At 43.7% G+C, this 27812-nt stretch overlaps 4 protein-coding genes across 5 annotated transcripts; 2 read left to right on the top strand and 2 right to left on the bottom strand.

Moving 5' to 3' along the window:
• The first annotated feature begins 361 nt into the window (after positions 1-361).
• Positions 362-3132, top strand: LOC116428926 (mitochondrial basic amino acids transporter). The gene is made up of 4 exons (XM_031981162.2): positions 362-1148; positions 1260-1493; positions 1592-1719; positions 1805-3132. The coding sequence occupies exons 2-4, from the start codon at positions 1460-1462 to the stop codon at positions 2894-2896; spliced, it is 1254 nt and encodes a 417-aa protein (XP_031837022.1). The 5' UTR covers positions 362-1148; positions 1260-1459; the 3' UTR covers positions 2897-3132.
• Positions 2943-5351, bottom strand: LOC116428927 (uncharacterized). Its single transcript, XM_031981163.2, has 2 exons — positions 5143-5351; positions 2943-4894 (listed from the first exon to the last, which is right to left on the bottom strand). Exons 1-2 carry the CDS (start codon positions 5191-5193, stop codon positions 4664-4666), a joined length of 282 nt encoding a protein of 93 aa, XP_031837023.1. The 5' UTR covers positions 5194-5351; the 3' UTR covers positions 2943-4663.
• On the top strand, positions 4592-8799 carry LOC116428921 (uncharacterized). Its single transcript, XM_076365672.1, has 2 exons — positions 4592-7193; positions 7267-8799. Exons 1-2 carry the CDS (start codon positions 7176-7178, stop codon positions 8716-8718), a joined length of 1470 nt encoding a protein of 489 aa, XP_076221787.1. The 5' UTR covers positions 4592-7175; the 3' UTR covers positions 8719-8799.
• A 200-nt stretch (positions 8800-8999) lies between these two features.
• On the bottom strand, positions 9000-25322 carry LOC116428916 (uncharacterized). 2 transcript variants are annotated; one of them, XM_031981138.2, is made up of 6 exons: positions 25039-25322; positions 13408-13666; positions 13077-13225; positions 12455-13017; positions 10519-12339; positions 9000-10044 (listed from the first exon to the last, which is right to left on the bottom strand). In XM_031981138.2, exons 2-6 carry the CDS (start codon positions 13655-13657, stop codon positions 9981-9983), a joined length of 2847 nt encoding a protein of 948 aa, XP_031836998.1. In that variant the 5' UTR covers positions 13658-13666; positions 25039-25322; the 3' UTR covers positions 9000-9980. The 2 variants fall into 2 exon arrangements, with proteins under 2 accessions (XP_031836998.1, XP_031836999.1); XM_031981139.2 differs by having other exon boundaries at positions 10479-12339.
• Positions 25323-27812: the final 2490 nt, after the last annotated feature.

Consider the following 27812-nt stretch of genomic DNA (forward strand, 5'->3'; position numbering starts at 1 on the left):
ATTCGTGCGCTTGTATTCTGAATTTGTCAGGACTTTTCAATTCGTTGGATTCGCATCAAGCAATCAAGTATAATATATACTGTTCCTGCATTTGGTTGGAGTAAAATCGCATCGGAGACGATGGCGCGAACAAAGTTTCGTTCTAAAAGCCCATAGATTGTGCGAGAAGGGATGGGGATTTGATGAATTTTTCATGACTTATTATGATTAATAACCAGCATGCTTTGCATTCACGAAATATCTAACTCGGTTTTAGGTGTATCTGTGGGTCATTCGACATTTCATAATATTTTGCTTGGTTGGGAAGATAAGCGACCAGAGTGAATTCTTAACTTTTACTTTTCAGTTCTCACTTGAACGTTTCTGCCTTTCAAAAAATCTGCGTGTTTCTGCATAGTAAGCGATTGTTGTACCATTCGCATTGGACTGTTCATGGAGGAAACTGTTGAACGTTTGAGATCGTAAAAAGGTGATGGCTGGTAAGGAAATTGAACTGATGAAATTTCAAGCACGATTTCAACTTCATATGGCAAGGCGAAATAAACGTTGCCGACTCGATATCGAATCACAGGACGGTCGACATCTTCGAATAAAATTGACGTATCACTTCTCTCTGTCTATATTGTCCGAGTATAGATGCTGTTGTTAATCTGCTATTAGAGTTATTTGCTATTTGCCAGCGTTCCTAAAAAAATTCTACGCAATCGTAGAAGAACAGCTGTTTATCGTATCGAAGCAAATTTACGGCTAAATAGCTTGATTGGACGACGTAAAAACGACCTCTTATCAGCGCTTGACCCTCACGCCGCTTCTTCGTCGCTTGTTCGTCGCTCGTTCGTCGCTTCTTCGTCGGTTCTTCGTCGCGATAGGTCCAGTGTATGTTATTAACATTACTGTCGCATCAACTGGACTGAATGTCTGTAGTGGTACGCCAATAACACGATGATAATTCAACAGTGATCTTTTCTTCAAGAACGAAACAATTCGTACTCAGTAAGAAATTTCATCCGACGAGTAGTGTGTGTAGCAAGTTTCCTTTCGTCCGCGCTCAACGGGAAAATCTACGGGAGTCAAAGGTTTAGTGAACAAAGGCTGATGTAAACGCTCGCCGGTGCACCTTTGGAGATGTAGCGATGATTCACCATTTGGTAAGTGTCGAATGTTCGAACATTCGAACATTCGAACATTCAAGATATTCCTTGCAGTACACTTTTCTTCCTAACGACCATTCTGTGTTTCTATGCGCCGCGTATTCGTAGACAGGAGTACAAGGACAGAACGAGAGTGAATCTTTCATGGATCCATCCTCCGTTTCGGTGGAAACGAATCGATCGGCAACTTGTTTGTACATCTACGTGGCCTTGAACGCTGCCAAAGAAACCTGTGCGAGTAGTGACTTTCAGAACGCGCAATCAGCCTACGGGTGGAAAAAGCGTGTTGGTATTCTTACAAGAAGAAAATGGCCCTTGACTTTGTCGCCGGATGTTTGGGAGGTGATTTTTCCCGGAACCAACAAATTACGCAGCGCTATGCTTTAATTTAGTACTCAATCATCGCAATGTTTCTTCACAATGTGTCCAATGAATTGTAGGGTCTGCCGGTATTGTGGTGGGATATCCTCTGGATACGATCAAAGTACACATGCAAACGCAAGATTACCGAAGCCCGAAATACAAGGGCAGCTGGCACTGCTTCCGCACGATTCTTGCGAAGGAATCGGTAATTAAGAAATTCCAGATGAACATTCCAAATTCCGAATGATTTGCAATATCAGTGAAGAAATTTCCAATGTTCGTTCGATCAGGTAGCAGGTCTTTACCGAGGTATGACGTCGCCTATGGCGGGTGTAGCGCTAGTGAACGCAGTCATCTTCGGCGTGTACGGTCAAACCCAGAAACACGTAACCGATCCGGATTCCCTCGCCTCGCACTTCATCGCCGGCAGCCTGGCTGGGATTGCTCAGAGTCCTATCTGCAGTCCGATAGAGCTGGCCAAAACGCGCATGCAACTGCAGACGCCGGATGCTCGGTTCTCCGGGCCCTTGCGATACCTGAAGCATACCTATAAACATCGGGGGTACCGAGGAGTGTTCAAAGGTTTAAACATCACCATCCTCCGAGAAGCACCCAGTTTCGGCATCTACTTCCTCACGTACGAAGCAATCACGAGGTCCTTTGGGAACAAGCCGATCTCGACGCCACACATGTTGCTAGCTGGAGGACTCGCTGGAACCGCTTCCTGGGTGTTCACTTATCCTTTGGATGTGGTCAAATCGAGAATCCAAATGGACAACAATCGCTACTCGGGAGTGATCGATTGCTTCAGGCAGTCGGCGAGAACCGAAGGTTACTCCTCTTTCTACAGGGGTTTGAATTCCGCGATCATTCGGGCATTTCCCACGAATGCCGTCACCTTCGCTGTGGTCACCTGGACCTTTCGTATACTTCGGCAGGAACCAGCCGATCGGACATCCGACACGAACGCCTCTGAAACAGACGGCATTCGGGCTGTCGGGCAAGTATCCGATATCTACGAACCTTTCCCTTTCCTCGGTAAATGGCACTCTCCTGGCACGTTCCTGACGGGTTCTCCTCAGAGTCTAACGATCCCCAGATTCAGACACTCGACCTTGTCGATCGCGTGTATTGACGACTCCGTCTTTGGTAAACCTGTCGCGCGACAGTTCGACAGACGTTCCGAATTCGAGACTCGGCACAACGTCATCGGTGAACAACAAGTTCAAGATGACAAGTCCGATCAAGTTGAAGAGAGGTCGAGAGGAAGAGAGGATATCGCCGATGAAAGTAGCGAAAGGAAAGTTGAATTGCTGGACGTTGAAAGGGGGATCGGCGAATGTCGTGTCATCGAAGCGTCGGGACTTTTGACCAGCTCTTGAAGCTAGTTATCAAAGCTGGTACACGGACACGTTCGAATGCTTTTCATTCTTCTCATTCTCTTGGTTATTTATTCGAGCAGAAATTTTATGGGAAGAACACGAGCTACCATTAGTGCGTTTACATGTTCTACATTCGGAGACGTAACTATTATAGATGAAAGTGAACAATTCTCGAGCACTTTGCTCCATGTTTTGTAAAAGAGAAAAGATCGAAATAAATCAATGTTAATCTGTTACATGTTGATTGAAATGTCGACAAGTCGCAAATTTCAAATTAGCTAACATTCATTCTAACTTGGTTCATTCGGTTATCATCGTTACTTTCTTTACTTTATTTTACACCATACTTGCATACATACGTGTCACATGGGACAATGACATACCGCAACGTGTAAACTTTCGGGCGATGGGGAATATTTGTGGTTTTCTACGATATCAAAGGAAAAATGTTCGTGCTGTAATATGAAATAATTGGAAGGATGATGGAAAAAATGCGAAGGATAGGCTAAGCATTCGATTTGATTGATATTCTTATTACAGAGAAACCTTGGTACGTACAAAAAGCTATGTATAACAGAATATTTGTCGTAAGTAGTTACGAGTGCTTTTCGACGCAAGAACGTTTCAATACTTTGAGTATTAATTTAGTCGCATGCTAATCGGTAGAATATTATTTACAAGTAAATCAATCTTATCTACTAGCAGTTGCTTGAAATAGTCAAAACACTGACAGAAACGGCTGTTGATAAGACGGCTCTACTTCAACAGCGTAGAAGCGCAGCAGTTCTGATGTCATTGTAATTGCTTCATCCTAAAGATTCTAATACGAGTGTCTAGATTCCTTGAAATATTTCCTATATTTGACCCGGCACTTGTCTAAATAATAACGCAAATGAATGATTTCGACATCGACGTAATCAAGAGAGGAAAAATGAAACATACAGGATTAGACGCGTTTACCGTAGATTTCACGAATACGGAATCTCCACCGAAATTATGACGAATAACGGTAAAGTGGGCAACTCTGAACAAGTCCCCCTTCTGATCTCATTTTGCAGTGAAACGGTATTGACTGAAACATTACTGTGTAAATCGATAGCGCTCATTTCTACGCGTAAAGGTCAGTCAGGAGAATCAGTCGGAATTTCCTGTTGGCGAACCTGGTATAGTAGAAGAGAAATCTACAAATAAAAGAATCGCAAACCACCCCATTTTTTTGCATCTTCACTTATCCTCGACAAAGTATAGTATGTACATGTTTGATTTGCACACAAAGCGAAAGATACAGATTTTCACTTGGACGATTCACAATGAACGATTATTATATTGCGCGTTCAGCATCACACTTACTTTCTACTCCGAAAACATTCCTTTCACACTTGCTGTACGCGAGTGTACAACCATAATCATTATATGTGTAAATAAATAAAAATAAATAAACATAAATAAACTACTAGTTTCGAATGGTGTATCAATATTGGTTTCTATGGAAATCAAGATCGTTTACTCGGGTCTAATGTTGCTTTCACGCTATTATAAACAACACGGGTGTTTCGCTTAGTCCTCGCGTAGCGAATACAACGTCGTTTCAACGTAGTTGTTTCAAAGAAATAGACTTGCATTATTCTGTCATATTAAACCTGTGACTCGATTCGTTGGTCGATCGAGCGGGTTATTGTAGAATAATGTTGATTACCGCTGATCGACATGGCAACAAATGAATTCAAACGTGAAACGAGAATATCTGAAATCCGATACGCATCGGTGTTAAAACAAGTCGGACACATAGTCGTCGTCACCGTAATCGTAGTCGTCAGCTCCGGGTGGTACAAAAATCCCTCCAAGAACACCGGAAAGGTTTTCACCGAGACCCATTGCAGATGCCACGCCAAAGACTAGCCTCATAACCAGCAATCTCATGAAGTTTACCACATTCGTTTCTTTACTTTGAAGAGACAACTGCGTCGCCTTCTTCCCCTTGCTCTCGACATGCTGGATCTGTCAACAATCACATTTCTATGTTAACAAACGTGAGCGTTTCTATGAAACGTATCTATCGAATGTTTACAGGAACGAAAACTTGTAATAAATACGAGCTAAACGTGAATAAATACGTGCTAAATGCGAGCAGTTTAGTTGCTCGTGAGAAATAAGTCGTTCGCGCGGGGGCGATAAGAGGCTAGAGAGAAGTATTAAACAAACGAGAAACAGACCGAGTCTTACTGAGATGATAAGTTGCAACTTACATTGACGCAGGCGATAATAGAGCAAAGTAGGAGAAGAAACCCAATCTTCATCTTGGACGCGTCGTTCGGTTCCAGGGAACAACGGAAAGGTGCTTCGCGCGCGCGGACTGGGCTTTTTCGTCTGACTCGATCCGTTTGCCGCGATAGGTTCGGTCACATCTGTGCGCCCGTTTCGAACGAGCACTCAACGAGGACTGAACAGTGGCTCCGTGTAGAGAAACTCAGCCAGTTCCTCTTCTATCGAGCTTTGTTGCTGATAGAGCACGGATCGTAACGTACGATCGAGCAGGTGACCGATGGAGACAAAGTGAAACAAGTGGTGGTTCCATGCCGGTAGATACATACCTACGTAAGTTATTCTACGGTAACGGTACACGACGAAAAAAGGCATCCAGGCCATCTCTCCAGGTTACGCGATACGTGCTCGCCCAGTGAACATACAGTCACGGATGGTGGAGGATGTCTATCGGAATATCGGGCTCGTAAAAGTAGGAACGCCTGCGAGAAAGTGTCAACGCATTGTCTCGTGTATTAGTTTCGCAGGTTAATCTTCCCGATAAATGAGCACACACCAGTCGATTCCCGAATGTCTAATCGGTATACCCGTCCCCAACCGACCATCCTCTTACGTGCCGATACGCTTGTTACTTGCACCGACTCGATTTCTTCTTGCATTTCTTATGGTTCCCGATATGCTGTCGAAGACGATGTACGTAGAAATATAGGTGTACGCGTGCGTATACCGTTAGCGATCGTCAACACTCGACAACCGATACAGCTAACAATCGAGTTCTTCCACGCGATGCGGTTGTTACGTGCATGAAATCGTTAGCTCGTCCCACTGTGTTGGATTTGTCGATATTTCACAGAACAGTTACCGATCAAATCGAATTTATCAAGATTCCTTCTCGACCGAAACTGGACAAATCCGTCAGAAATCCGAAGAGTGCTTCGCGTTTTCGAGTAAAATACAAATTGCGTGAATTAGGTTAGCTTAGGTTACCGGAACCTCCGGAAGGTGTTCCGTACGAGGTCTGCTCTATCGCACGGTCTAAATACTTTGACTCTGTCTCACGTCATTAGCTTTCAAAACAAACTGGAAAATATTCGAGGAAATTGGTGCGTGACAAACGCATACTCAAGTACATATTTACCCTAAAGATCCTTGGGCATTAATCGCCAATTAATTCTAATTCCATTAGAATGATAACTAAGTAGAATTTACCTTGCATTTCTATCGATATTGCTCTTGTGTAAATACGCGAAATAATTAGTTTACGAGTTTATATTTCGGGCTCGTTTCGAATACCCCAGTGGATTAGTAAAAGTTGGCAATTAGAAGAGATGATTTGTATTTCATAAATACTCGGATTATACTAGATTTTGGCCCACTCGGGTGCGTTTCCAGTGGCCTGGCCTTCGTACCGAATGGTAATTGCCGCATCATAAACTTGTAAACGCTTCACCTTAATTGACGTTCTGCCTAGCACGCGGTTTCTCATGCCCATTTCCTCTACGCTGATTTTACTGCTGACGTTCCACTCCGCAACAGTTTCTAGACGAGGATTTTCCACGGTGTGCTTTCTTGCGGCAGGCCCTCCTATGCCGGTTCTTACCCGCGCATAAAGCACATGTATGTGGTACGAGATTCTAGCCGAATCTACCGAATCTACCGAAAGAGAAATCGGTTCCTTGAACCGATAATTCATTTCGTTCAACCATAGTTTTCGTAATAGTATGTGAGAATATTTTGATTACGAATTTGGCGTGACCATCGAGTAATCACATTTCCCCTTGTCATTACTATGCAACGAAAAGAATCAGCTTCTTCGAGAACTGCAATCCCCGCGAGTCTAATAGTCTTTAGTGCAACTAGGACACAAACAATTTTATATCATGCGGACGATTAGTCCACTTGAAACATTGTGAAATGTATGCGGTTTCACGAGGAGCACGTGGCACAAAAGTAACGATGGAAAGTGTTTGTATAAAAGGCGTTGTCACTTTGTTTTGCCAGTAGACGCCAACTGATTATGCCGCCATTAGAATGGGTACGTAGATGTAGAAAAAAGCTCGGTGAATTCGTCTCTTTTCAAAGATTTATTCTTTCTTGCCCGCCCACAGCTAGGGATACTGGTGCTGTTCACCCACGTCGCTGGACAAACGCAACAGAAAGTCCGGCAAACGGGATACGTTTACGACGTACCAAAAATACCATTCGCGTTTCCAAACTCCAACTCCAATCCACCGATATATCCAACGAACCCTGCTCCGCCACCTACAGATGCAACCTCGTATACACTGGCAGCTGCGCCGCCTATACCGACAACACCACCACCTCCGCGGCGGCCGTCTCCACCGTTTTCAATTCCACCGTCACAACCGAAATACGTTAGCCCAGCATCGTTGCCACCGCAGTCGCCGCCTTCGACGTCAGCACCGATATACCTACCACCGATTGGTCAAGGGGGCCTTCAGCGAGACGATCAAGAGCCTGTCTCCTTTGCAAAGAACACAGCGTCCGCAACAGCGTCCGCTGGTGTAGTGAAAATAACCGGTCCACTCGCCGTGACAAATGGAAATTATCCTACTACTACGAGCGCTGCGCCAACGTTTCCGTCGTACAACTCGAGAATCCCCATCGCATCGTCGAGCTACGATTATTCGACTTCATCTCCAACTCGGAATTATAACAATTCACCTATTAAAATAACTTTACCCACATCCACTTACTCTCCCTCGACTCCTAGGCCGAATTATCCAGCTGCGCAGCCATCGTATCCTTCACAACCAGCTGTTACATCGGTTCCTGGTCCTCCGCAGCGACCCACCTATCCTGTATCGCAACCGACTTATCCCGCGCCAATATCGAAACCAAACCCATCCCCACCTCGTCAACCTTCTTATCTACCGCCGCCTCTTAGACCAAGCTATCCATCTCCAGCTGATCCTCCTCGAGCTTCTTATCCAGCGCCGCCTCCTAAACCAAACTATCCGCCTCCGCCTCCTCAGCCATCGTACCCTCCACAATCATCTCCACCGGTTTATCCTCCTCCGCAACGACCCACCTACCCTGTGTCGCAACCGAATTATCCCACAGCAATATCGAAACCAAACGCATCTCCACCTCCTCAAAGTTCTTATCTGCCGCCGGTTCCCAATCCAAGCTATCCATCTCCAGCCTCTCAACAATCGTATCCTTCGCAACCTCCTACATCGGTTTATGGTCCTCCGCAACGACCCACCTATCCGAAACCACAACCTAGTTATCCTTCAGCAATTGCTCAGCCGAGTTATCCTTCGCCAGCTTCGAAACCAAGTTTCCCTTCCTTGCCTCGTCAGCCCTCGTATCCGTCTTCTCAGCAAAGTAATCTCCCACCGAAAGCTAACGCGAATTATCCTATGCCTCAATCGAGCTTCCCTACTTCAACTTCTAACCCAAGTTACCCTGCACCACAATCCCAGCCTGATTATCCGAAATCAAATTATCCTTCAAACTTCCTTAGTTCTAAGTATCCTTCAAACAATGCAGCTTCTGTTGGACGACAAGAAAATGTGATGTATCTTCCCCCGTAGAACGATATCGTGATAATAATATTTAACATGTTCCGTACGTACGACATGCTTAAAATACTGTAACAAATAAAACTATTACTTAGAAATAACCGTTTAGTTTTTAGTCAACTCTGCTCACTAATTCTGTTATTCAGAATCATTGTAATTTTACAATTTATTCATGTCAAATGTAAATTCTTCTATGTAGATTCTCGTTTTCTGCAAATTCTTCGAGCAAACTAAACATAAATGTACTTGATATTAGTTGGAGTCTTGACAGAGAAAGCAAATGAACCGTATGAATACATTTATTAACAAAACCAATTTTATTTTAAATACAGTTTGTACGATACCAGCTAATGCGACTACAATAAGTATCACAGCATTTCTCAGGTAGACATTTCGAAATGTCAGTCTCGGTAGCTTAAACGAAAAATTATAAATCAACTAAATATCGTGCTTACATCTAATTGAATAGTGAGTAAATGTTGAGTACTCGACCCAGTTAAATGTCTTCGTGTCGTGTTCCGTTGTGTAACGCATATTAAACAAAGAGAATATGTTTTGAAACAAAACATACGTTAAATTCGCGCTACACGAATTAGGGAGCCATGAGCCAACATGTTAGCGTTATACATCTAACGGGATATGGCTATGTGCAATTTTCTTCAGAGGTATTGCAGTAACGATCAATTAAACCATTGAACCAAATGAGTCTTTTCACGTGTAAACTATTATAGAAATACTCCACTATGACACTTTTACATGGTTTAATATATATATATATATAATATATATATATATATATGTATATATGAATTGCAATCAGTGAAATGAAAATGTAACAAATGTCAGTGTTTAAGTAGAACCTTTCACGCTGCCCAACAAATGATTAAATCTCGTCAATGTCAAGTGGAAACTGAAGATATATTCGCGTCGTTGGTTTCACTTTTGTTGAAAATATAGTTGAACGATATCACAATTACCGTCTTAAGATGTACAATTGTTATAAGCGTAGGCTGAGATGTATAACATAATTTCTAGAGAGTTGCGCGTCAGACTATTTACTTGTTATAAGACGGGAAACGCGTTTAATCGACGGAAAAGCAAACGTAGTCTGACGTACACGCGAAAGTATGCAAATAACACCATTTTCTTCGCGAAGATGAAAAGGTAATATCTTTGACGGAACCTGACGCGACTTTTCTAACCTTTCAGAACACGATATAGGCAGTGGAGCTCTTAATGACTGGTAAACTCGATTGTCCGATTCGGCTCAGTTTTTATTCGTCCCCGGTCTCCGTTAGCTTGTCTAAATAATCGTAAGATTTCGACTGAATGATGTATCTGTAACAATCAGAATGTTAACATTAAAATATTGCACCTTCGAATCCAGTATTTAGTAGAAGAATGAACGTTAGTTAATAAACGACAGCTCAAGAGGAGGCTTTAGTATCGGTGTCGAAGAATATGCCCTTTTCCGCAATTGTCCATAGTTACACCATGTATTTAAGAATCATCGGTAAATAATGTGAAGAAACTTTTCATATTCCAACACCTTCTACCCCTTTCATAAACTCCAGCAGCTAATCGCATCTCGACCGCTGCGAAAGCAAAGCTCTATCAAGGGTGTCGTGCCAACCGAAAACTTTAGTCGACAAGTAACATGCGTGGAAAAATAGGAACTGTGCATGGAAATTTCAGCTGACACGTCGACCAATGAATACAATTCGAATAAAGCTATTCAAGAATTTGCTAATAAAGCAAAGCACCAAACTAACCCAGTATTAGAACCATTAATATTATCGCCTGTAACACAACCGTTTGTGCGTGGGGTCTCGCCGGCCCACGTGGAGAATCATTTTCCCAGGCTTCGCAGCTTTGAAGGTTTGCAAAGCTTTCGCGTGCGTCAGTCCATCCATGGATATTCCATTGATTGCCAAAATCTCGTCTCCGACTTTAAGTGTGCCTTCTTCGGCCGCTTGGCCGCCGGCCAGAATGTCCTTGACAAAAATACCCATGGATCCTTTGTTACTGTCCGATCCTCCGACGATAGAGAACCCCAATTTCTTAGCAGCGCCTTTCTCCAACGTAATGGTCAGCAAGTCCATCGAAAGACTAGTCGCCCTTCTCGGACACGCAACCGGATTGATTCCGCGTTTCCGCACCACTTGGAATTTCCTCATACCAGTCATTTTCTGGTCCGAGTCCCGTTTCAGTTCACCGTCGGTTTCGATCCTCTCGATTGCGCTCGCCGACAAATCGATCTCGTCCTTGGACAGCGCCTCGAGAATCGTGCACTTGGACGAGCCTTCCTGTCGCGACGTCGCGTCGACGGACGCGGCAATTTCCTCCCTCTTGTCCTCCTTGAACGCCCACACTTCCGAGTCGCTTCGAGTGCGGAGCAAAATGTCGCCCCACGTGTCGCCCAATTCTTCCCCAAACGTAAACGTCGGTTCCCTCGCGATCTGCAGTTCTACGATACCTGTGCAGCTTCGTAGCGCGTTTCTGGCTTCCACTATCGACATTCCGCGCAGTCTACGTCCACAAACACGCACGATCTCGTCCCCGATCCTGAACTGCTTCGATTTCGCTGCTTCCCCGTTCGTGTCCATCCTCGAGATCACGTAGAAAGGTCTCGCAGCTTCCCGCCTCTCCACGGATATGCCGAGACTTCCCGGTTTCTCAACGGACAGTTTCATCGTTTTCAGTTCTCGCCGGATCAGAGTCTTGGCCGGCGTGGCAGAGGACGACGTAGCTTGTTTCGTTTTCGTCAACTGCGCAGCTTTCTTCGCCTTATTCCCGACGTTCGCTACATCCTCCGGGTCCATGTTCGACCGAGACCTCTTCGGACTGTAATACTGTAGGGGGCTGCCGATCACTGTTGCGTGAACCTTCGATGCGGGTGGGCTGTCCTTGCACGGGGAAGCGGCGTTCTCCAGTAGATTCAGTGTGCTACAGTTCGTGTACTTTCGGGACTTGAATGGTATCTGGGGCCTCGCTTCCTTCTGCAGATTCTGCGTCTTCGCCGTCTGCGAGGCCGACTGTTCCGGCTTCGCGAACGACACGTTTTCCGGCGCTCCAGAGAGTTTCTTCTTTCCAGACGCGAACGGTTTCGATTTGTCAACATTCTCACTCGTCGATGATCCTATCGTGGATGCTTTCGATAGGTCCATGCCGCATTTCAGCAGTGAGCTGTCAAATTTCGAATATTCCGCAGCACGTTTCATTTGAAATTCTGTGAACCCTTCGAAAGTGTCCTCGTCGCAGCTGTCCGTGTCCTCTCCTTCGGAAATCAATACGGTCGTGTCTGTTCTGACCGATTCGTTCAGCAGACTGTTTTCAAAGACGATAGTCTCATCGAGGCAGGAAGCTCCTGGCTCGGTTTCGTTGCTTTCCGTAGCCGTGTCCTGATTGTTGGGAGTAGCGATGGGTAACGACAAATCAATCCCATGATAATCGTCGGATGTGATGGAGAAACTACGAGGCTTTAACATTGGCGGCACGGACTTTCCGCTGTCCGGTGAATCTGCTCCGGCGCGAGTGCTGTCGGAGTCGTAACCACTTTCATCGCAACCCAGTCGCAAGTTGTTCATCAAGTCTTCGAGGCCCGTTGCCGGGTAAAGTCTCGGTGCATCGGTCCTGTGTAACGCAGAACAAATTATTCGGTGACAATTAGCTCGCAATAGAAATATATATGAAAATCTGACATAAATTATTAAGAGATGCTCTCTTTCCGACAGACATAAATGCTCACCTATCGTATTCGCTGGTACTTGTTCGCGCACTAAACAAGTTCTTCTTAATGTTATTCAGTTGAGCGTTAAGGAACTCCTTCGTCTGCGTCGACACGCTGTTTTTATTGCCGTCCGATGTTGACTTGCTTGCCCGCTTCGGACTGGCGCTTCGTCTAACTTTGTCCAATGTTTCCTTTGCCAATGTCGAGCCTTCCTGTGTTTTCAATATACCTTGATTCTTCAAAATGTAATCCAAAACGCGTTGCTGTTCCTGGAGATCCTGTATGCTACGACCAAGTTGCTTCTTCTTCTCGTAAAGGAGCGTACCGCGGTCCAGTTGACTATCGTTCGAGCTTGCCTGGAAGGCATTTGCCGCGTTCTTTATCGCACCCTCGCTCAAAGCTTTTTCCATTGGGTAATGACTGATGCAAGCAACATCTTCCTCTTGAATTGTCACGTTCCTCGTTGATACATCACCGCCTATCAAGTTGTTACTCCGCTCGCTACTCCTGAACAGGTTTCGCAGGGATTCCACTCTGGAAATTCTCTTTGGTTTTAGCAATTCGGACGGTCCGCTCGCACCCTAGAACGAAAACTTGTTGCAAACGAAAGCACAGGTATAACAGACGCATATATATTTACATTTTCTTTCTCATCCATCACGTTGCCGCAACTTCTCCGATTCGGGCTCCAGCGTCTTCTTCGGCCCGAAACCGAGAGCAACTCCGAGCTATCCGATCTCTTTAGCTGATCCCATCTTCGACCCACTTTCCTTCCCCATGTTGAAATTCCTACGAAACGAAAATGTACACTAATCTAAATCTTATGGCACAATCAAGCAGACATTTTTATTGTAAATTCATTTACATAGATTCTCGTAGGGTGACATGTATTCTTAAATCATCCTGTATAGATGAATAATACTCGAGTTCATCGTATCGTATGTTAGATGTATATATTTTCGTACAATTACCTTTGCGATTCGAAATGCACGTCTGGGATGAAGAGGAAGAAGAAGAAGAAGAAGAAGATTTCTGAGGATCGCCAGCATTTTCTTTAATGGAAGTTCGTTCCGATTCGTCGTTCTCGCTTTGAATTTTTCTCCTCGTTCTTTCGGAATTTTGATCAATGACTACCAAAGGCGTAACCCCATCCTGTGATAACGGCGTTGCCGAAACCAGCTGTGGACTGGTGTCAGAGGACTGACGTTTGAACAGACGCATTCCGATAACCTACGGAAGAATGGTCTTGGTTAGAAAACTGAATGGCTTGACAAAAAAGTAAATAAAAGTAAATAAAAGTAAACAAAAGCGAATGAAAGCGAAACGCATCACTCTTTCGTTCATTTAAATTGATTTTCTTGCTAATGCTTTCCTAACGGTCGAGAAATTTAAATGTCCATACATGAATATATATTATTAGTGTTTATTCTAGATATTCGTTTACTGTGGTAAGTTGATATATTTGTTAACGAAGGATACGTGTATCTGTCATTATCGAATCCTGTTTCAACTATTCAAAGAAAACACAATGTTTCGGGTTTCGACGTTTTCTTCGAGCATATTACCTTGAGAATATTTCCCGACAGTATCAAGTGAAACTCATTACAATCTGTGCAAGTTATACGGAGCTGTACGGGTCCAAAAGTACGTTTCGAGCATTTCAAGCAGATACAGCAGAGTAGCTGCGGTACAAGAGAAAGGCCGTCCCATCCAACCTATATTCGAAATGCATTGTCCGCTGCTGAGATATCAGAGATACCTTTATCGGTAACCATAAAAGTTTCTTTACATCGTTACAAAGTTACAAATCATTTGTATACCGTTTATTCGGTACCGTATCCATCGATAACCATTTCTGCAACATGCGACAATTGCACATCAACCGAAGGAAATTCGTATCACGATAAGCGTCCAACTGGAACTGACTCATCATGCGCCCGACAAGGTGCTTTGGCTTTATTCAAACACAACTACGAGGCTCTCTACCTACGCACATTCCGAAAACAGTAGAACCAATTCACAAGGACCCTAGCAAAGAGAAATTACTAGGAAAATGCGTGGGTAGTTTTACGCAAAACAGTAATGAAATTACGATCAGCTAATTTATCAAATCTGTTCAAGATTCTACCCAGTGGTTTCGTAACGTAACGTCCATTCATAACAATAACTGCCTGCATATTTAATGAAGGAGGTGCAACATTATTACAAATACTAGAAGCCGTAGGGTGCGCAATGGTTCAAGCGCACATTATTAAGCACTAGAAGATGCGACCCGTATAAGGATAGTAGCATTACTCTGCACAACCAAGCAATCGCAGATCAGTTGAGAATGCTAGGTACACAGCATCAATTGCCCATCCAAGTGCCCGAAATATTCTACGAAAACGTCTCAACGAACAAAAGACTGGAAACTGGCGAGAGGAAATACGCGCTGAGAAAGCTAATCCTCGCGAATGATCGTACAGAAAGCCGAGTACTAGCTGAATCTCAGAATCGGATGATCAGGGAGAGGCTTGAAGTTCAGTAAAAGTACGGATCATCGAACGATCACTTTCCCAACATTCCAGGGTCGTTTAGCAACGTTTCCTGCCGCAATATCCCTCTACGAACGACAGAGAGGCGAGGTCTCTCCTACTCACGCCAACATTATATCTCTACCACGCGTACGCCTTTGCGGTCGATCATGCGTGTACTGTTCTCAGGTTCATTTTACATCCAGCTAGGTACTTGGTAGGTTGAACCCGTCGCGCAAACGACCTATCGCTTTCCCATAGGGATCTCTGAGAGTGTAGCAATCGTAGGCATGCAAATCACTTGCAGAGTGCCATATTCCAACACGCAGGATAAAATTGATAATTAACCGTCTCAGCCGAGTATACTTATCCGCGAAACATTACACGTTCTTATTACCGATCACGGTATAACTATCAGAAATATTATCAAACAGTACCAACAAACATTTCGGGTTAGAGTACTTGAATCTTTCGTTCACTTAAGTCTAACATAATAATAACTGGCGTTATTCAGTGGTGGGGGGTGCGATGAAACAAAGTGTTTTATTACAAGTGAATTATCTAACTATAGTAGAATAAGCTCATAGTAGAGTAAGCGGCCAGCATCGTCCGTTTCCACAAGACTGGCCAATGTCGGTAGAGATTGATATTCCGAACAAGTCTTAGAATTCCTGGACTGGAAGTTTTGTGAAAGAAAGCAAGTACTTGCCTACCTGCGTGAAATTCGAGAAGGTCAAATGCCGAAGCAACAACCGTACGGGTATGCTTGTGGTCATCTCGCGGACGCGTTCGTGCGTACACGCGTGCGTGGAAGTCAACGTAGTAGTGGTGAAAGTTTTTCGCGATAATCTTGGAAACTAAGCGCGAGAGCGACGCTTCGATCGAGTCTGTTACACTTTGGAACTCGGCGAATGCATTCCTGCGAAATGCAAACTAAAAGGGTTCCGAGAAGGTAGAGAGTAACCAATAGATTCCGAAAAGTATTATATTTCGAACGATCGTTTCGAGCAATGCACGTCTCTGTCGAGTGTCACCCGTTACGTGAACAGCACTGACCGACCCTTCTTGGACTGGAGAAGAGAGAGCAGGGTGTGCGGAGACAGGAAAAAAAGTGCTCATAGCGTGCCCACGTGTAGCTCGAGTCGGCCGTATAAGTGCATATCACATATACCACATGCCACGGCGAAGGCGAAGTGCCGTGCACTTTTCCGGGACGGAGCGTGCACGGGAGCTCGCGTGAAAACGATCGCATTCGTTTTGTACAAGGAAGGACTCGCAGAAACATTTAACACGGCGTATCCGATGTCATCGGAAAATCTTGCACCTATTCGCTAAACTATAATAAGCATGTACACTATATTACATTGGTGCTGTAACATTGTTTAGTCGAAACAGATGAAATGAAAACAACGACTAAGGGAGAGAAATGCTGCAATCAAATTGTACACAGTTGACAATGAATAGTTTTACACGTAGTTTTTTCTTCGAATAGAGTATTTCATCAAGATATCCAAAAATAATATGTTTTTACTGACAAATTTCGAAATCGTGCAGCAACGCGCAACGCGATTGGAGCGAGCTAACGATTAAACAGCATCAAATTACAAAGAGTAGAAGGGCAGCACCAGCACCCACTCACCCACGTCTCCTTTGAGAGAATGCAGCGAGCCAGAACGAAGCCAGAGCGAAGCCAGAGCGAAGCCAGACAGTGCACCGCCTAACGGACTTCCCTCTTAACTTTTCATTCATACGCGGCGTCGTATGCCGAAAAACTCTCTTCTCCCCACTAGGAGCGTACGGCCGCCCCCGTCGTTTCCTCCAGAAATAGATGGGTCAGAATGCCGTCGCGCCTCGCGCACCGGAAACACTCGCTTCCCGTCGTGCCAGCTTCCTGTCGCGCTTTCATCTCTTCCTCTTTAGCGGATTTCTCCCTCCGCGCTTCCTTTTTTCCCCTCTTTCTTTCCCGCGAGGAGAATTGTCAAATATCTGTTATTTGCTCCACTGGCCTGTCGACGAAAGAGCGCGAGCGCGAGCTCTCGCCACTCACTGACCGTCTACCATCGACCGATGGCTCACCTATTTCTAGGTAACGGTGCGAGATCATAGGTGAAGCGAGATGCATTCCAGTTATGTATATACCTGAACACATGCTGGACTCGATTCCGGTGGACGTTTTAAAGGCGACTTTTACCCACCATGCCATACGCTACAACGGGGATGAAAAATCCAGTCGGGGTATGCGCGATGCGCGCGACCTCGCAAGAGTACCGTAAAAACTGAAACGCCTGTCGAATAACTGCGCGCACTTTTCGCGCGTTTTCTGCGTAATACAAATCTAATACAGACAAATATTCACGAATCACCAAGTTTTCATCAGAAGCGAAGCTCCGAGTACGGGGCGTGGAGTTGAAGCGTTCACAGATAACGTTAGCTTAGGGTAGTGTATCTAGGAAACGATTCGCTTAATAAATCACTTTGAATCACTCCATCTTTGTAGATAGAATCAATTTGATTCCACTGCGTCTCGAAAGAGACTGAAAGACAACTCGTTTCACGCGTGCAATATTCACCAGGAAACAGATAATTCATCTAAACGAATGCGAAATATGATTTATAGCGAAATATTCCCTTTCAGGCGGAATTTCATAAAGAAAAGGAAATTTTCCTTTCAACCGATACTTTCCATTCTCCGATCCCTTCGGTATGACTCACTAACGGGTTCACCATACTGAAACCGGTGACACTTGTTAAGATCCACCTCCTCAGAGTTGCATAAAGCGCTCAATGGTATCTCTTCAGGCTGTACAGCCAATAATTCCATCGTCCCGATACATTCGGAACTGCGCGATACTGTTCCTCCGTATTAGTCGGAGACGTGCACCCACATGCACGTGAAAAGGAGACGAGCTAATTTCCAGATTTCTTGAAACCAGTTCCCCCCTCTTTACTACTCGGTTCACAAAATATCGACAAATGAATATCAACAAACAGTCATTTCCATACTACGATGTGGATAACACGTAGGACATTGAAACGATTCCGACATTCGCTGTTGCGAACCAATGGTATTTCAGTCGGCTATTTCGGCTCCTATTTCGTGGTTTGAATTTTTATCTCGCTTACGCTTTTAGTCTCCACGCCTCGACCATCAGCCGTAGAAAGTAAAACTATAAGATACTCGAACGTCCTCGAACCGATTCGTTGTCTGACACACATTCGGCTCACTTTAAGCGTTCTTTTCGAAAGCATTTGCAAGTCCTCGACGAATTCGACAGGCAGACGTGTAGGAAATGTTGTTGAGTTTATTTTCCACTTACCGGATGCAACATGTTAAAGAATTTCAAATGTACAGGCTGATTTTTTGCATCCTTCCCCATCGAATGATACGTGTAGAATCACTATGCGTAGTGGCCGTGACATATACTTTTGAAACAGCTTGTACATGCCACTTACACGTCGTAAGAAACAACGTGAATCCGCGAATGAAGGTGAAGACAAAATATTTCAACGCTTCACTGCTTTTCGACCGCAATCGACCGGTCGGCAACAAATTTTAAGCATTGGGCGCATGGAACAATCACCTTACAGAAACGTGTCATGGTCTTGGTCGTCCGAGAAGATGCCCTTTTTCGAAATAATTACGACAGTCGCGCAGTTTCCCGAATATATTGTACGCACATCTTGTTACTGGTACTAGACGAATCCAACAACAAAATCCAAGTAACACGCGTGACACGTGTAGTCGGTAAGGAATCGCTGATGTCAAGAATTCTCGCTCAATTAACGCGATTACGAGTGCCAGTAGGCAACCTACCTAAAAACGTTTAAAGCGTTCAAAGGAAATCAACATTTTTCGTACGATCGAATCCTTTCACTATTACTGCTACCTGTACACTCGAAAGCATTGTAGAATAAGTATCCTCTTAAGGAGGAAGAAAGCGGTAACTCTGTGCGTTGATCAATGAAACGAATCGTGTGGAACGGAGGCGTAGAAAATTTACAACGAAGAAAATTCTCCTCGTTATCCTGTACTCCGAGTTTCGTGATAGCCGTAGAGATGTCTTTATATCGAATAACTGCCTCGACGTACTTGCGCATGCCGCGCAGAAGTGTACCCGAGCCGTCGAGGAGCTCGACTGCTCGAGCCTTTTCAGGATACACGAAACCGATGGACTCGCGCAAACTTACGGACCAGGATACGCTTGTTTCGCATTCAACGCCAAGCCCTCGACAACCGAACAATGCCTCCCGCCTTGAACGTGGGAGAATCACGGAAATTGTAGGTGAGACATGCTTGGAGCGCAGGAATTAACACGAATAGTGTTAACATGTATGCATCTATGGAATCTATCAAATCTGTATACAACGTACCAGAGGAGCTTTCTTATCCGAACAAATATCATGCATACTCGACAGAAAGAAAGAGCTTTCGATTTTCGAATCATGCATCTAGAGCTTATTCGAGATGTCTACTCAAATGACATTGTATTAACGTTCTCTACACAATACCAAAGAGAGAAAAAGAAAGAAACGTGCAATACGTTCAGCGTGGGAGAATCGTAGAAAACGTGCACAAGGCGTCCGTAACCTGCAGAAACGACAAAGAGGACAATCGACATCTGTTGTGTAGAGTGCATTGGAAACCCTAGCCACAGGCTACCGAGGGGCAGGTTCCCATGACCAAAGGGGCAGGTATATACGGTTGGTCAGGTGTGCGTGGTCGGCTGTCGCTGCGAGACCCTTTCCGAGAACTTGGGCTTTCCGTAATTAAGTCGATTGCTTGCAAGGACAGTTTTCATTGTTCGGTCAGGTAGTCGACGGTAAATGAAGATTCGCGATTCCACACAGGGTGTACAAGTATTAAAGGCCAACGTGATTCTACACCTCCGGATCGATCACGGAAACTCATTAGATTACCAGTCACATTGTATTCGTTACAGGTGAATTCTTTTTTCACGAGTGTATCGTGCTCCTCTGGTATTGCATGCTTACGAATCTAGAGTAATTTCGAACGCGTGATACGTGCTTCGGAACTCCTAGTTGTAAGGCGATGCTCTGTCCTCGTGAAATAAAGTTTACCCTGGGGCTGCTCGGTAATTATGCCGTCTCGCGCTGACGATTACTTTGTGCAAGTGCAATTAGGGGGAGAGCCTTAAGTATGCTCTCAACAGAAACGATAAACGGAGCGGTTCAAGTACGTTACTTCTACCTAAAACGGTACGCATTATATTTAACTAGGCGAGCTATCGTATCGAAAGGATCTCATGGCCCCCGTTCTTCTAGCAGAATTTACGATAAATCGCGTGCGATACTCTAATCATTTCCGGAGCGGAACGTTCTCACATTGAACATTTCAGGAACGCGATTCGTCTCCCACTGGCCAGAATCGAAGCAATTTATTTCGCGGATATGCTTATTAAGAATTTCTTAGAAACAATTCGGGTTGCATCGGAAACGGCTTCAGGTCAGAAATACACTCTATCGTTCGAGGAAAAATGTACACAAGGTATTTCTCGGGTGCATTATGCAGCGGTATACCAACTAGAGAACAGGATCAAGTGTTCGCGTCGGCTGAGGGTCAAAAATTTGCCTGACTGAACCACCAAGGGCGGTAATTAGCAGTCCAGCTTAACGGTGACCCAGACACCTGGGAGCTGTCGCCGACCATAGTCGGCTCAAGTGATCAGACAATAAACCGTTTAAGCCGAATGCTGGACGCCCGGAGAACTCTGAATATTTCCACGGAAATGGTTATTGCCATAAAGGTTTTGAGTGGACGGTGTCAAAGGCAGCTGCGCGTAACGGCGATAAACAACATTCGAAGACGAAGGGACTTTGATCTGAAACTTTGGCAAAAGAATTCAAAGAAGAAACGAAATGACCAGTATTTACTCGGAAAATCCGCATAATCACAATTTTAGTAGGCCTATAGATTGCAGTGTTGTAGACGAGCGCAATTAATAGTAGTTGGACGAGATATTATAATTATACGAGAAGCGCGCGACCGAGATTCAACGGATAAAGAGCATGTATTACAACATCAGAAGAAAGTTAATAGCGGGACGGTATCTGAAATATTTTCAAAATGCATCTTCCGCTTCAACTCATCGTAATTGGACGGCTTTTCGCTGTATTTAATTTCATCGTTTAGTATCTACTTGCGCACAGTGTGCAGCGCAGTGTGCAGCGCAGTGTCTCCGTGACGCATTAAGTTGTAAATAACTCTTCGAAATAATTACTAGTCCGAGTACGAAGCCAGAATAATTAAGAGGCGTTTCGATGCACTTTCACCGCAGAAAATTCTTTTTCGTTTCACTTGCAACACTTTAAGCGCAATCGTTAAAAAGTCAATAAATTGGTATTTCTTTTAATTACGTTACCAGGCAGCGTTCTCCCTTTAATACCTATGTTAGTGAAACATGCAGTGAATCGTTCAGCGAGACGATTTGTCGTATTCCATCAAACTTATCTCGATACCATCGGCGTCAACAAAACCGAATAAATTTGAATGTGCTACAATATGAACCATGTAATGTTTCTATCGAATAATCACTTGTAAAATTACTTGCTTCCTTTCTATCCGTCTATTCATCCCCCACGTCCGTCATGAAATATCGAATATATTAGAACTGCCGTTACCCCGTAACCTATAGTTATTTATCCCCGAAGCTCGCTAGCTACAATTAGGGTAGAAACTGAAATTGGCCTCACTTGCAGTGATCGAGTATAGAAAACAGAAAAGTAAAGTAAAAACATTCGCGATACGACAACGAGTTTCGAATACTCGAGCAACATTAAGACCAGTACGCGTCTATTCCAGCCCCCATTGCTCATTACTTTTTCATAAATTATGCGCACACCTGCGATTCGCAAACTTCTCGATTGCTCTCTGTCGCTTATCTAGGACCCGGATGACACACGCGTTTATGGTTGCGCCAGGAAGCAAGGTCAGATGAAGATGGCGAGATTAGATGAGACAGGAGAAAAGTCGCGGAGAAAGAAGGTCGGCAAAGATAGACGTGGCAGAAAGAGGAGGGAAAGAGCGAACGGAACCGAGTTGGAGCGGACGAGTCGTGGAATCGAGACGGAGAGGAGACGCAGAGGAGACGAAGAGGAGACAGAGAGGAGATCCAGTGAGAACGCAGGAAAGAAGATGAAAGAGAAAGAGGTGTATCAAGCTAGCCGAGAGAGTTCGTTGCCCGATTGCCTGGCTTCGCCGTCCCTCTTCTTCTTTGCAGTCCGTTTTACTCTTTTTTTATTCGCGACCATCGAACACGCGTACATGACTGCAGGTAGATACGTACAGGAGTGCCTGTTTCGTCGAGGGTGACGTCACCGATCGAGAAATCTACCCAGGCGAGTTCAGGTTGCCTGGCGCAACCTACGTTCTCCTCCTTCCTTCTTCCATCAGTCGCGACGAGTGTGTACCATGACTCGAAAAACGACATTTCCTGAGAAAACACAATTTTTCAGTGCTCCCGGTCTCACCTCTGGACGCTTCCAATTTTTCCCGTTTTAATCCAGTCACGAATTTCGACGATCAAAGCTAGAAAGCTAGCGCTCGAAAGGAAGAATCGTCTCAAATTGAAAGTGAAACTAATTCTTTCGATCGTTCATCGATATCCAGGTTTCTATTGCACACTCGTGTATGCGAGCAGGTATAGATTTCGATGATCCATCGTTAATTCTATCAAACAAAGATCTCGGTTGATCCACAGAGAATAGAAAGCAGGTACGCAACAATTTCAATTGTCAGGTATACACTTGAATTCTAATCGATAAATGGAAAAGTATTTCCCGTGTTCCGAATACACGTTGCTGCTTCGTAGCTGTTCAGATATTTGAAACTTACTCGCGAGACGCATACATCCATGTAGGCAAATAGTGGCGCCGAAGATAAGATGTTTACACCGCACGACCGTAATTCGAACAAACGGCATATTTCTGTTAGCTCCTATCTACGTATTTCTGCTTCCAACGCATTCCCAAGTGTCTATTTTACGAAACGTATCAAGCAAAAAATATCTTTTCCATTGAGCTTTTTCTATTTACAATTTTATAGGTTGCATCGCACTCGATTTCACAATGGTGACACACCATGACCCATACAAGGATTACCGAACAATTAAATATCTTTCCTTTCTTTAGCGTAATAACGTTAGTGTGCAGTATATTTAATTGTTAAGTATAGTTGGGAAAGTAAAGAAATACTGTATAGAAAGAATGCGCAGTATTTGTGAGACATCGTTTGCAGATGTACATGTGAAAAAACCAATCGGTGGAGGGATCGTTAGAATACTATAATATATTAAGCTGAATAAGACTCGGGTGAAGCTCAGATTTATTGAATCCGCAATGACGGCCAATGTTTGTCATTAGAAAATCAAATGTTATTGAAGAAGAAAAAAATGCTGCGAACAATGCGGATAATCCGTGCAAAGGAATGTCATGGGTACGAAAGCCGATCTACCGTTGAATCGAGTCGGAGTCTACTTGTTATTAACGTCCATACGGCGTTTGTAATGGTATCGCGTATTTTCCGTGTTAGCATCCCAACAATACGATCAGCAGTCGCACAATGCAATTATCGTTACCGTTGTGTCCTTTTTACGCTCCCAATCTATGAGAGAGACAATCTTTCAGACAGCACCCATTATATGGTTGTTGGCCATTTTTCCAAATACAAATTGCTACTCATTGTTCATCGTATAAGACGTTGAGCGGCTAATAAACAAATCAATTCAATCTGGACAATGATGAATCGGAGCAACATTTAAAAATAGTCAAGCGATTCAAGTAGGTTGTTGTAAAGTCTAATCCCTTTCCTTCTCAGTAAGAAATCATCATTTGCACGAGCATGTCGAAACTACGATCAATTGAAATTTATATCTGCATACATTCGGAAAGAGTACATGGAAGAATAATAAACTACTTGCGCGTATATACGTATGCAAAACGGATTTCCAGCAAGAAATTCTTGCCGGATTTTGTTCAGGTAACGCCGAGGGTTAGAGTGCAATAGAATTACAACGGTTCGACGGTGTAAAGTTGGTAAATATTTACCGAACCTCGCGACCCATCAGTACAATTGTATGTCTCAACTACCAGACCGACCCCCCGACCACTCTGCCAGAGAGATTCTACACCTTCGAATTCATGGAGATTAGAAACTTTCGAGACATCTATTTTAGAAAATTGATTACAGTTATCGTTAGCTGTAAGTTTAATACATTGAATGCCGCACGATTTCCTCGAGTAAAATGGACAAGATAAAATATTCATTCAATCGATTCAATCGGATCTCACCGCGCATTAGGTTGCTTTATTTCTAATACAGAAATGTTTTCAAATCGGTGACCCCCATGGCGTTCAACGTGTTAACGGAAAAACATATTTATTTTAGATAGAAAATTAGACAAGATTAAACAATTGCTTGCATTTCAATGATTTCATAATTAAGTGAAGCATAATTGAGACAGCAAAGATTTCAACCTCGCGTTCGGGGAAAAGTATGCAAGGTAAGTTTAGATTTATGGTTTTCTTATCGTTAATATAGAAAAATGATGTTACGTTCATTGATGGAGAGTAGATCATTTAAACGAGTTGATCGTATATACGAACTCGTGTATTGATTCGAAATTCTAGTCGCACTCGTTCGATGAACCCGATCGATTCTATTTTGATCGTTGATCCTCAAGGGTAACCATAGCGCGACATTCAACATTACGTACACAATTGTAGGATTTCGATCGACACCGGTTAATAGGTCCCAACTGCTCTCAGAAATTGAAATGTTCATGATGTAAAGCGTTAGCATCAGCTTGAATGAACCGATAAACAGGAATCACGAAATATAAACCATGAGAGTGGGGGGGGGGGGGGGGGGGGAGAAAGAGAGGAACTTCAATTGTCAGAAATGAAAGAAACATGGACGTGTTCCGCAAACATTGTTAAAACTCGTTATACAGCACGTTGACAAAATTTATAGTTGCAAAATCAATTAGATCGAGTAAAGCGTTATTTAGCCAGATCGGTAATTTAAGGATTCAAGAAAGAAAAGCCTTTGACGAGAAACGAAGAATCACTCACCTCTGACTGGAAGGTATTCCACAGATCAATGCATACTAAACCAATACAAGATTCCCCCGACAAACACGACTCGCACCAGACGAATGTCACAAAACGAAATTCTTTCTAATCAGCACTGTGCGAAAATCTCCAATATTTCGACGCCGATTCGCGCGCGCGCGCGGTATGTATCGTGTGATCCGTGACGAGATCTAACAGCGGACGAAATATCGGATCACGGATGCGCACATCGGCACGACTCTGTTGAAACTGGGGAGCGGTGAGCCAGCGGCGAACAACTTTGGAGTTGCTGGTTACGCGCGGCGCGAATGCACGTGGGTTCCGGGGAGGGGAAGATCGAGGGCCTGTAGGGTAGGTAGTAGGTATTCACCACGAATAGCATTTCACTTGATGGGAACCAGGCTGGTGTAAATCATTCGCGCTCCTTGCGAACTATTCATTTTTCCTTTTTACCGTTTTCCTTCTTCGGAAGAATCCTTCGGACCACAGCTACTCCTTGCTAGTCGTTTTCTGTCTGGACATTCTCTTCCTTTTTTGAGATGTCGCTCAACACTTATCCCTGACGTTCCAAAATCAGAATAATCTCCGACAAGTTGTTTGTTGTTTTCATTTCGTTTTCACCGCAATGTACGATGCGCGTTGTCTACTTCATCAAACTAGTCGGTGGAATATTTTTGCCGACCTTACTGAAAAATCAACGGCGAAATGTCTGTGGAAGCAATTCACTTTCTTGAGCACTGTATTTTGGTTGGTTTGCTGAAAAATTCAAAGTTTTTTCCTAAACGAGAAAGGAAACATTGGAAAAGGCTTGAATTGATCACTTGTCGCTTCTTTACCTCCATCACCTGTCAAATTGAACTCTCGTGCCAGGGATTCGTTTGATCAATAATGAAAGAAGACATTTCTTTACGGACCAGACGCAAAAGTCTAATATCGGAGATACGTAGTCTGTGAACAAACGACTCCGAGAGGCAAAAAACAAGAGATACATGTCGGATAATGCACACGAAACAAATTATATATATATAATTCGGGCCTATTCAACAAACCCTATTCGACACTGTTTCGCTTCTAAGGCAGCTTTCAACGAGCCTATTGCTTGCGCCTGACTTCTAACAGAAGACGGGATAAATGTAGAAGAAGCAGGGGGGAACAGGTTCTAGATTCATTCACATCTCCGCAAGGCCTTGGGCCCAACAAAAACCATGCTATGCAGTTCTTACCGTCGACTTATCCTGTACTCCACCGGTACCCGCGATCGCGATGTACCAGCTTCTCTTTTAAACGTCGAACAAGACAAACTAATAAATGTTGCAATGTACACGAAGCTTGTTTCGCTACCATTCACCTCGTCGATCGCATCGCGCGACCCAGCTTGAATTCTATAATTAAATAATTGTGCAAGATTCACGGTAAAACGTAAAACGTACAACGTACAACGACGGTAATTATTCTGCCGAAAGTTACTCAAAACTGTTTTAGAAGATCTTTCGAAAACGGACAAGTCTTTTCTTCGGATCTGTTCTTTACGTATTTTCTATAGAAATAGCTCTCGCTTACTCGACTCATTCACCGTTTATCCCTTTCCGAAAACGAACATGAACATAAAATAGTTCATTCACATAAGTTCGTACAAGTTTTATATACCATCGTGTAAAAAATCTTAAACAGCTGATTTGATGTTGCGAATTAAATGATTAATAAAGCGATCGATAAATAAGTAAAGTATAGTTTCCTTTTTAATTAGTAGATTCTAATAGATTCGTAGACTGTTAGACGTTACAATTATAAAATCTCCACCAAGTCCGTAAACCGGATCTATCGAATCAAAAGTCCAGCTCTCTGTCAATTTCTTGTTTGTAATATACGGTCCGAGTTCGTATACGTGTTATCCGAGGACACTAATCTAAAATGTTCCACCGAGAAGTGCGTGGGCAAACACGAACATTCCCGAAGAAGACTAAAGTTTCCTTACGAAAAGAAACCTGAAAAATTCCAATAAAACCATCTGCATTTTCAAAGGGAATTCAGGAAAATCAAATCAATTAATCGGCTAATCATTTTCGTCCATTCCTCTTACCGTAAGCAGTCTACATAGATGAAACAGTCTATTACAATCAGGATTTGGGTAAATTCGCTTAATGCGTCGAGTCCAGAGAATCCTTCTGTTTTCGAAATTAACTTACAAATACCTTTCAAGTAGACTTTAACAAATGTACCGAAATCCTAATTGTAATATTCCAAACATTTTCGTTACTACAAAGTATTCTTAATGAACGCTTTCAACTACTGCTTTAAACACGTTCGCCACCACCAGGCTCTGAGAAGCAGGGGTCTCGCTCTACAGCCCATGGTGATCGCGGTCCAAATACGTCCGTAATTGACACGAGTCTTTCGAGGAAATATTTCAAACATTCGAAATGCGGGAAATAAAACATTTCTCAAATATTTCGAGTTTCGATTCAGACATTGCGTTCGAGGAACAACGCAACGACATTCCTGAATACTCGTACACTCGTGCAGCTACAGAGTCTCATTTACTTTCATTCGACACTAGCACTACCGAACTGACAATATCGACTGTTTCTTACGGACTAGAAAATGTAAATATCTCCAGACCAAAGACATCCTACAGAAGGAACTCTGCAGTTTCACGTCCGTACACCTTCCGTGGACGCTGATTACAGATCCTTGTGCGCCCATGCGCAGTGGGATTGGGATTAGGCCCAATCAGCCGTGGCTGGAGCGTTACCAACTTTATTTCTTGGGGATGA

Source organism: Nomia melanderi, chromosome 1 (assembly GCF_051020985.1).
Source record: "Nomia melanderi isolate GNS246 chromosome 1, iyNomMela1, whole genome shotgun sequence".
Taxonomy (NCBI): domain Eukaryota; kingdom Metazoa; phylum Arthropoda; class Insecta; order Hymenoptera; family Halictidae; genus Nomia; species Nomia melanderi.

Coding starts and splice junctions, on each gene's coding strand:
- LOC116428926 (XM_031981162.2), top strand. CDS start 1,460: ATGGCCCTTGACTTTGTCGCCGGATGTTTGGGAG. Junction 1,494..1,591: donor TGTCGCCGGATGTTTGGGAG/GTGATTTTTCCC, acceptor AATGAATTGTAG/GGTCTGCCGGTATTGTGGTG. Junction 1,720..1,804: donor CGATTCTTGCGAAGGAATCG/GTAATTAAGAAA, acceptor TCGTTCGATCAG/GTAGCAGGTCTTTACCGAGG.
- LOC116428927 (XM_031981163.2), bottom strand. CDS start 5,193: ATGAAGATTGGGTTTCTTCTCCTACTTTGCTCTATTATCGCCTGCGTC. Junction 4,895..5,142: donor CTATTATCGCCTGCGTCAAT/GTAAGTTGCAAC, acceptor GATTGTTGACAG/ATCCAGCATGTCGAGAGCAA.
- LOC116428916 (XM_031981138.2), bottom strand. CDS start 13,657: ATGCGTCTGTTCAAACGTCAGTCCTCTGACACCAGTCCACAGCTGGTT. Junction 12,340..12,454: donor AGTACCAGCGAATACGATAG/GTGAGCATTTAT, acceptor TGCGTTACACAG/GACCGATGCACCGAGACTTT. Junction 10,045..10,518: donor CGAGACCCCACGCACAAACG/GTTGTGTTACAG, acceptor TGATTGTTACAG/ATACATCATTCAGTCGAAAT.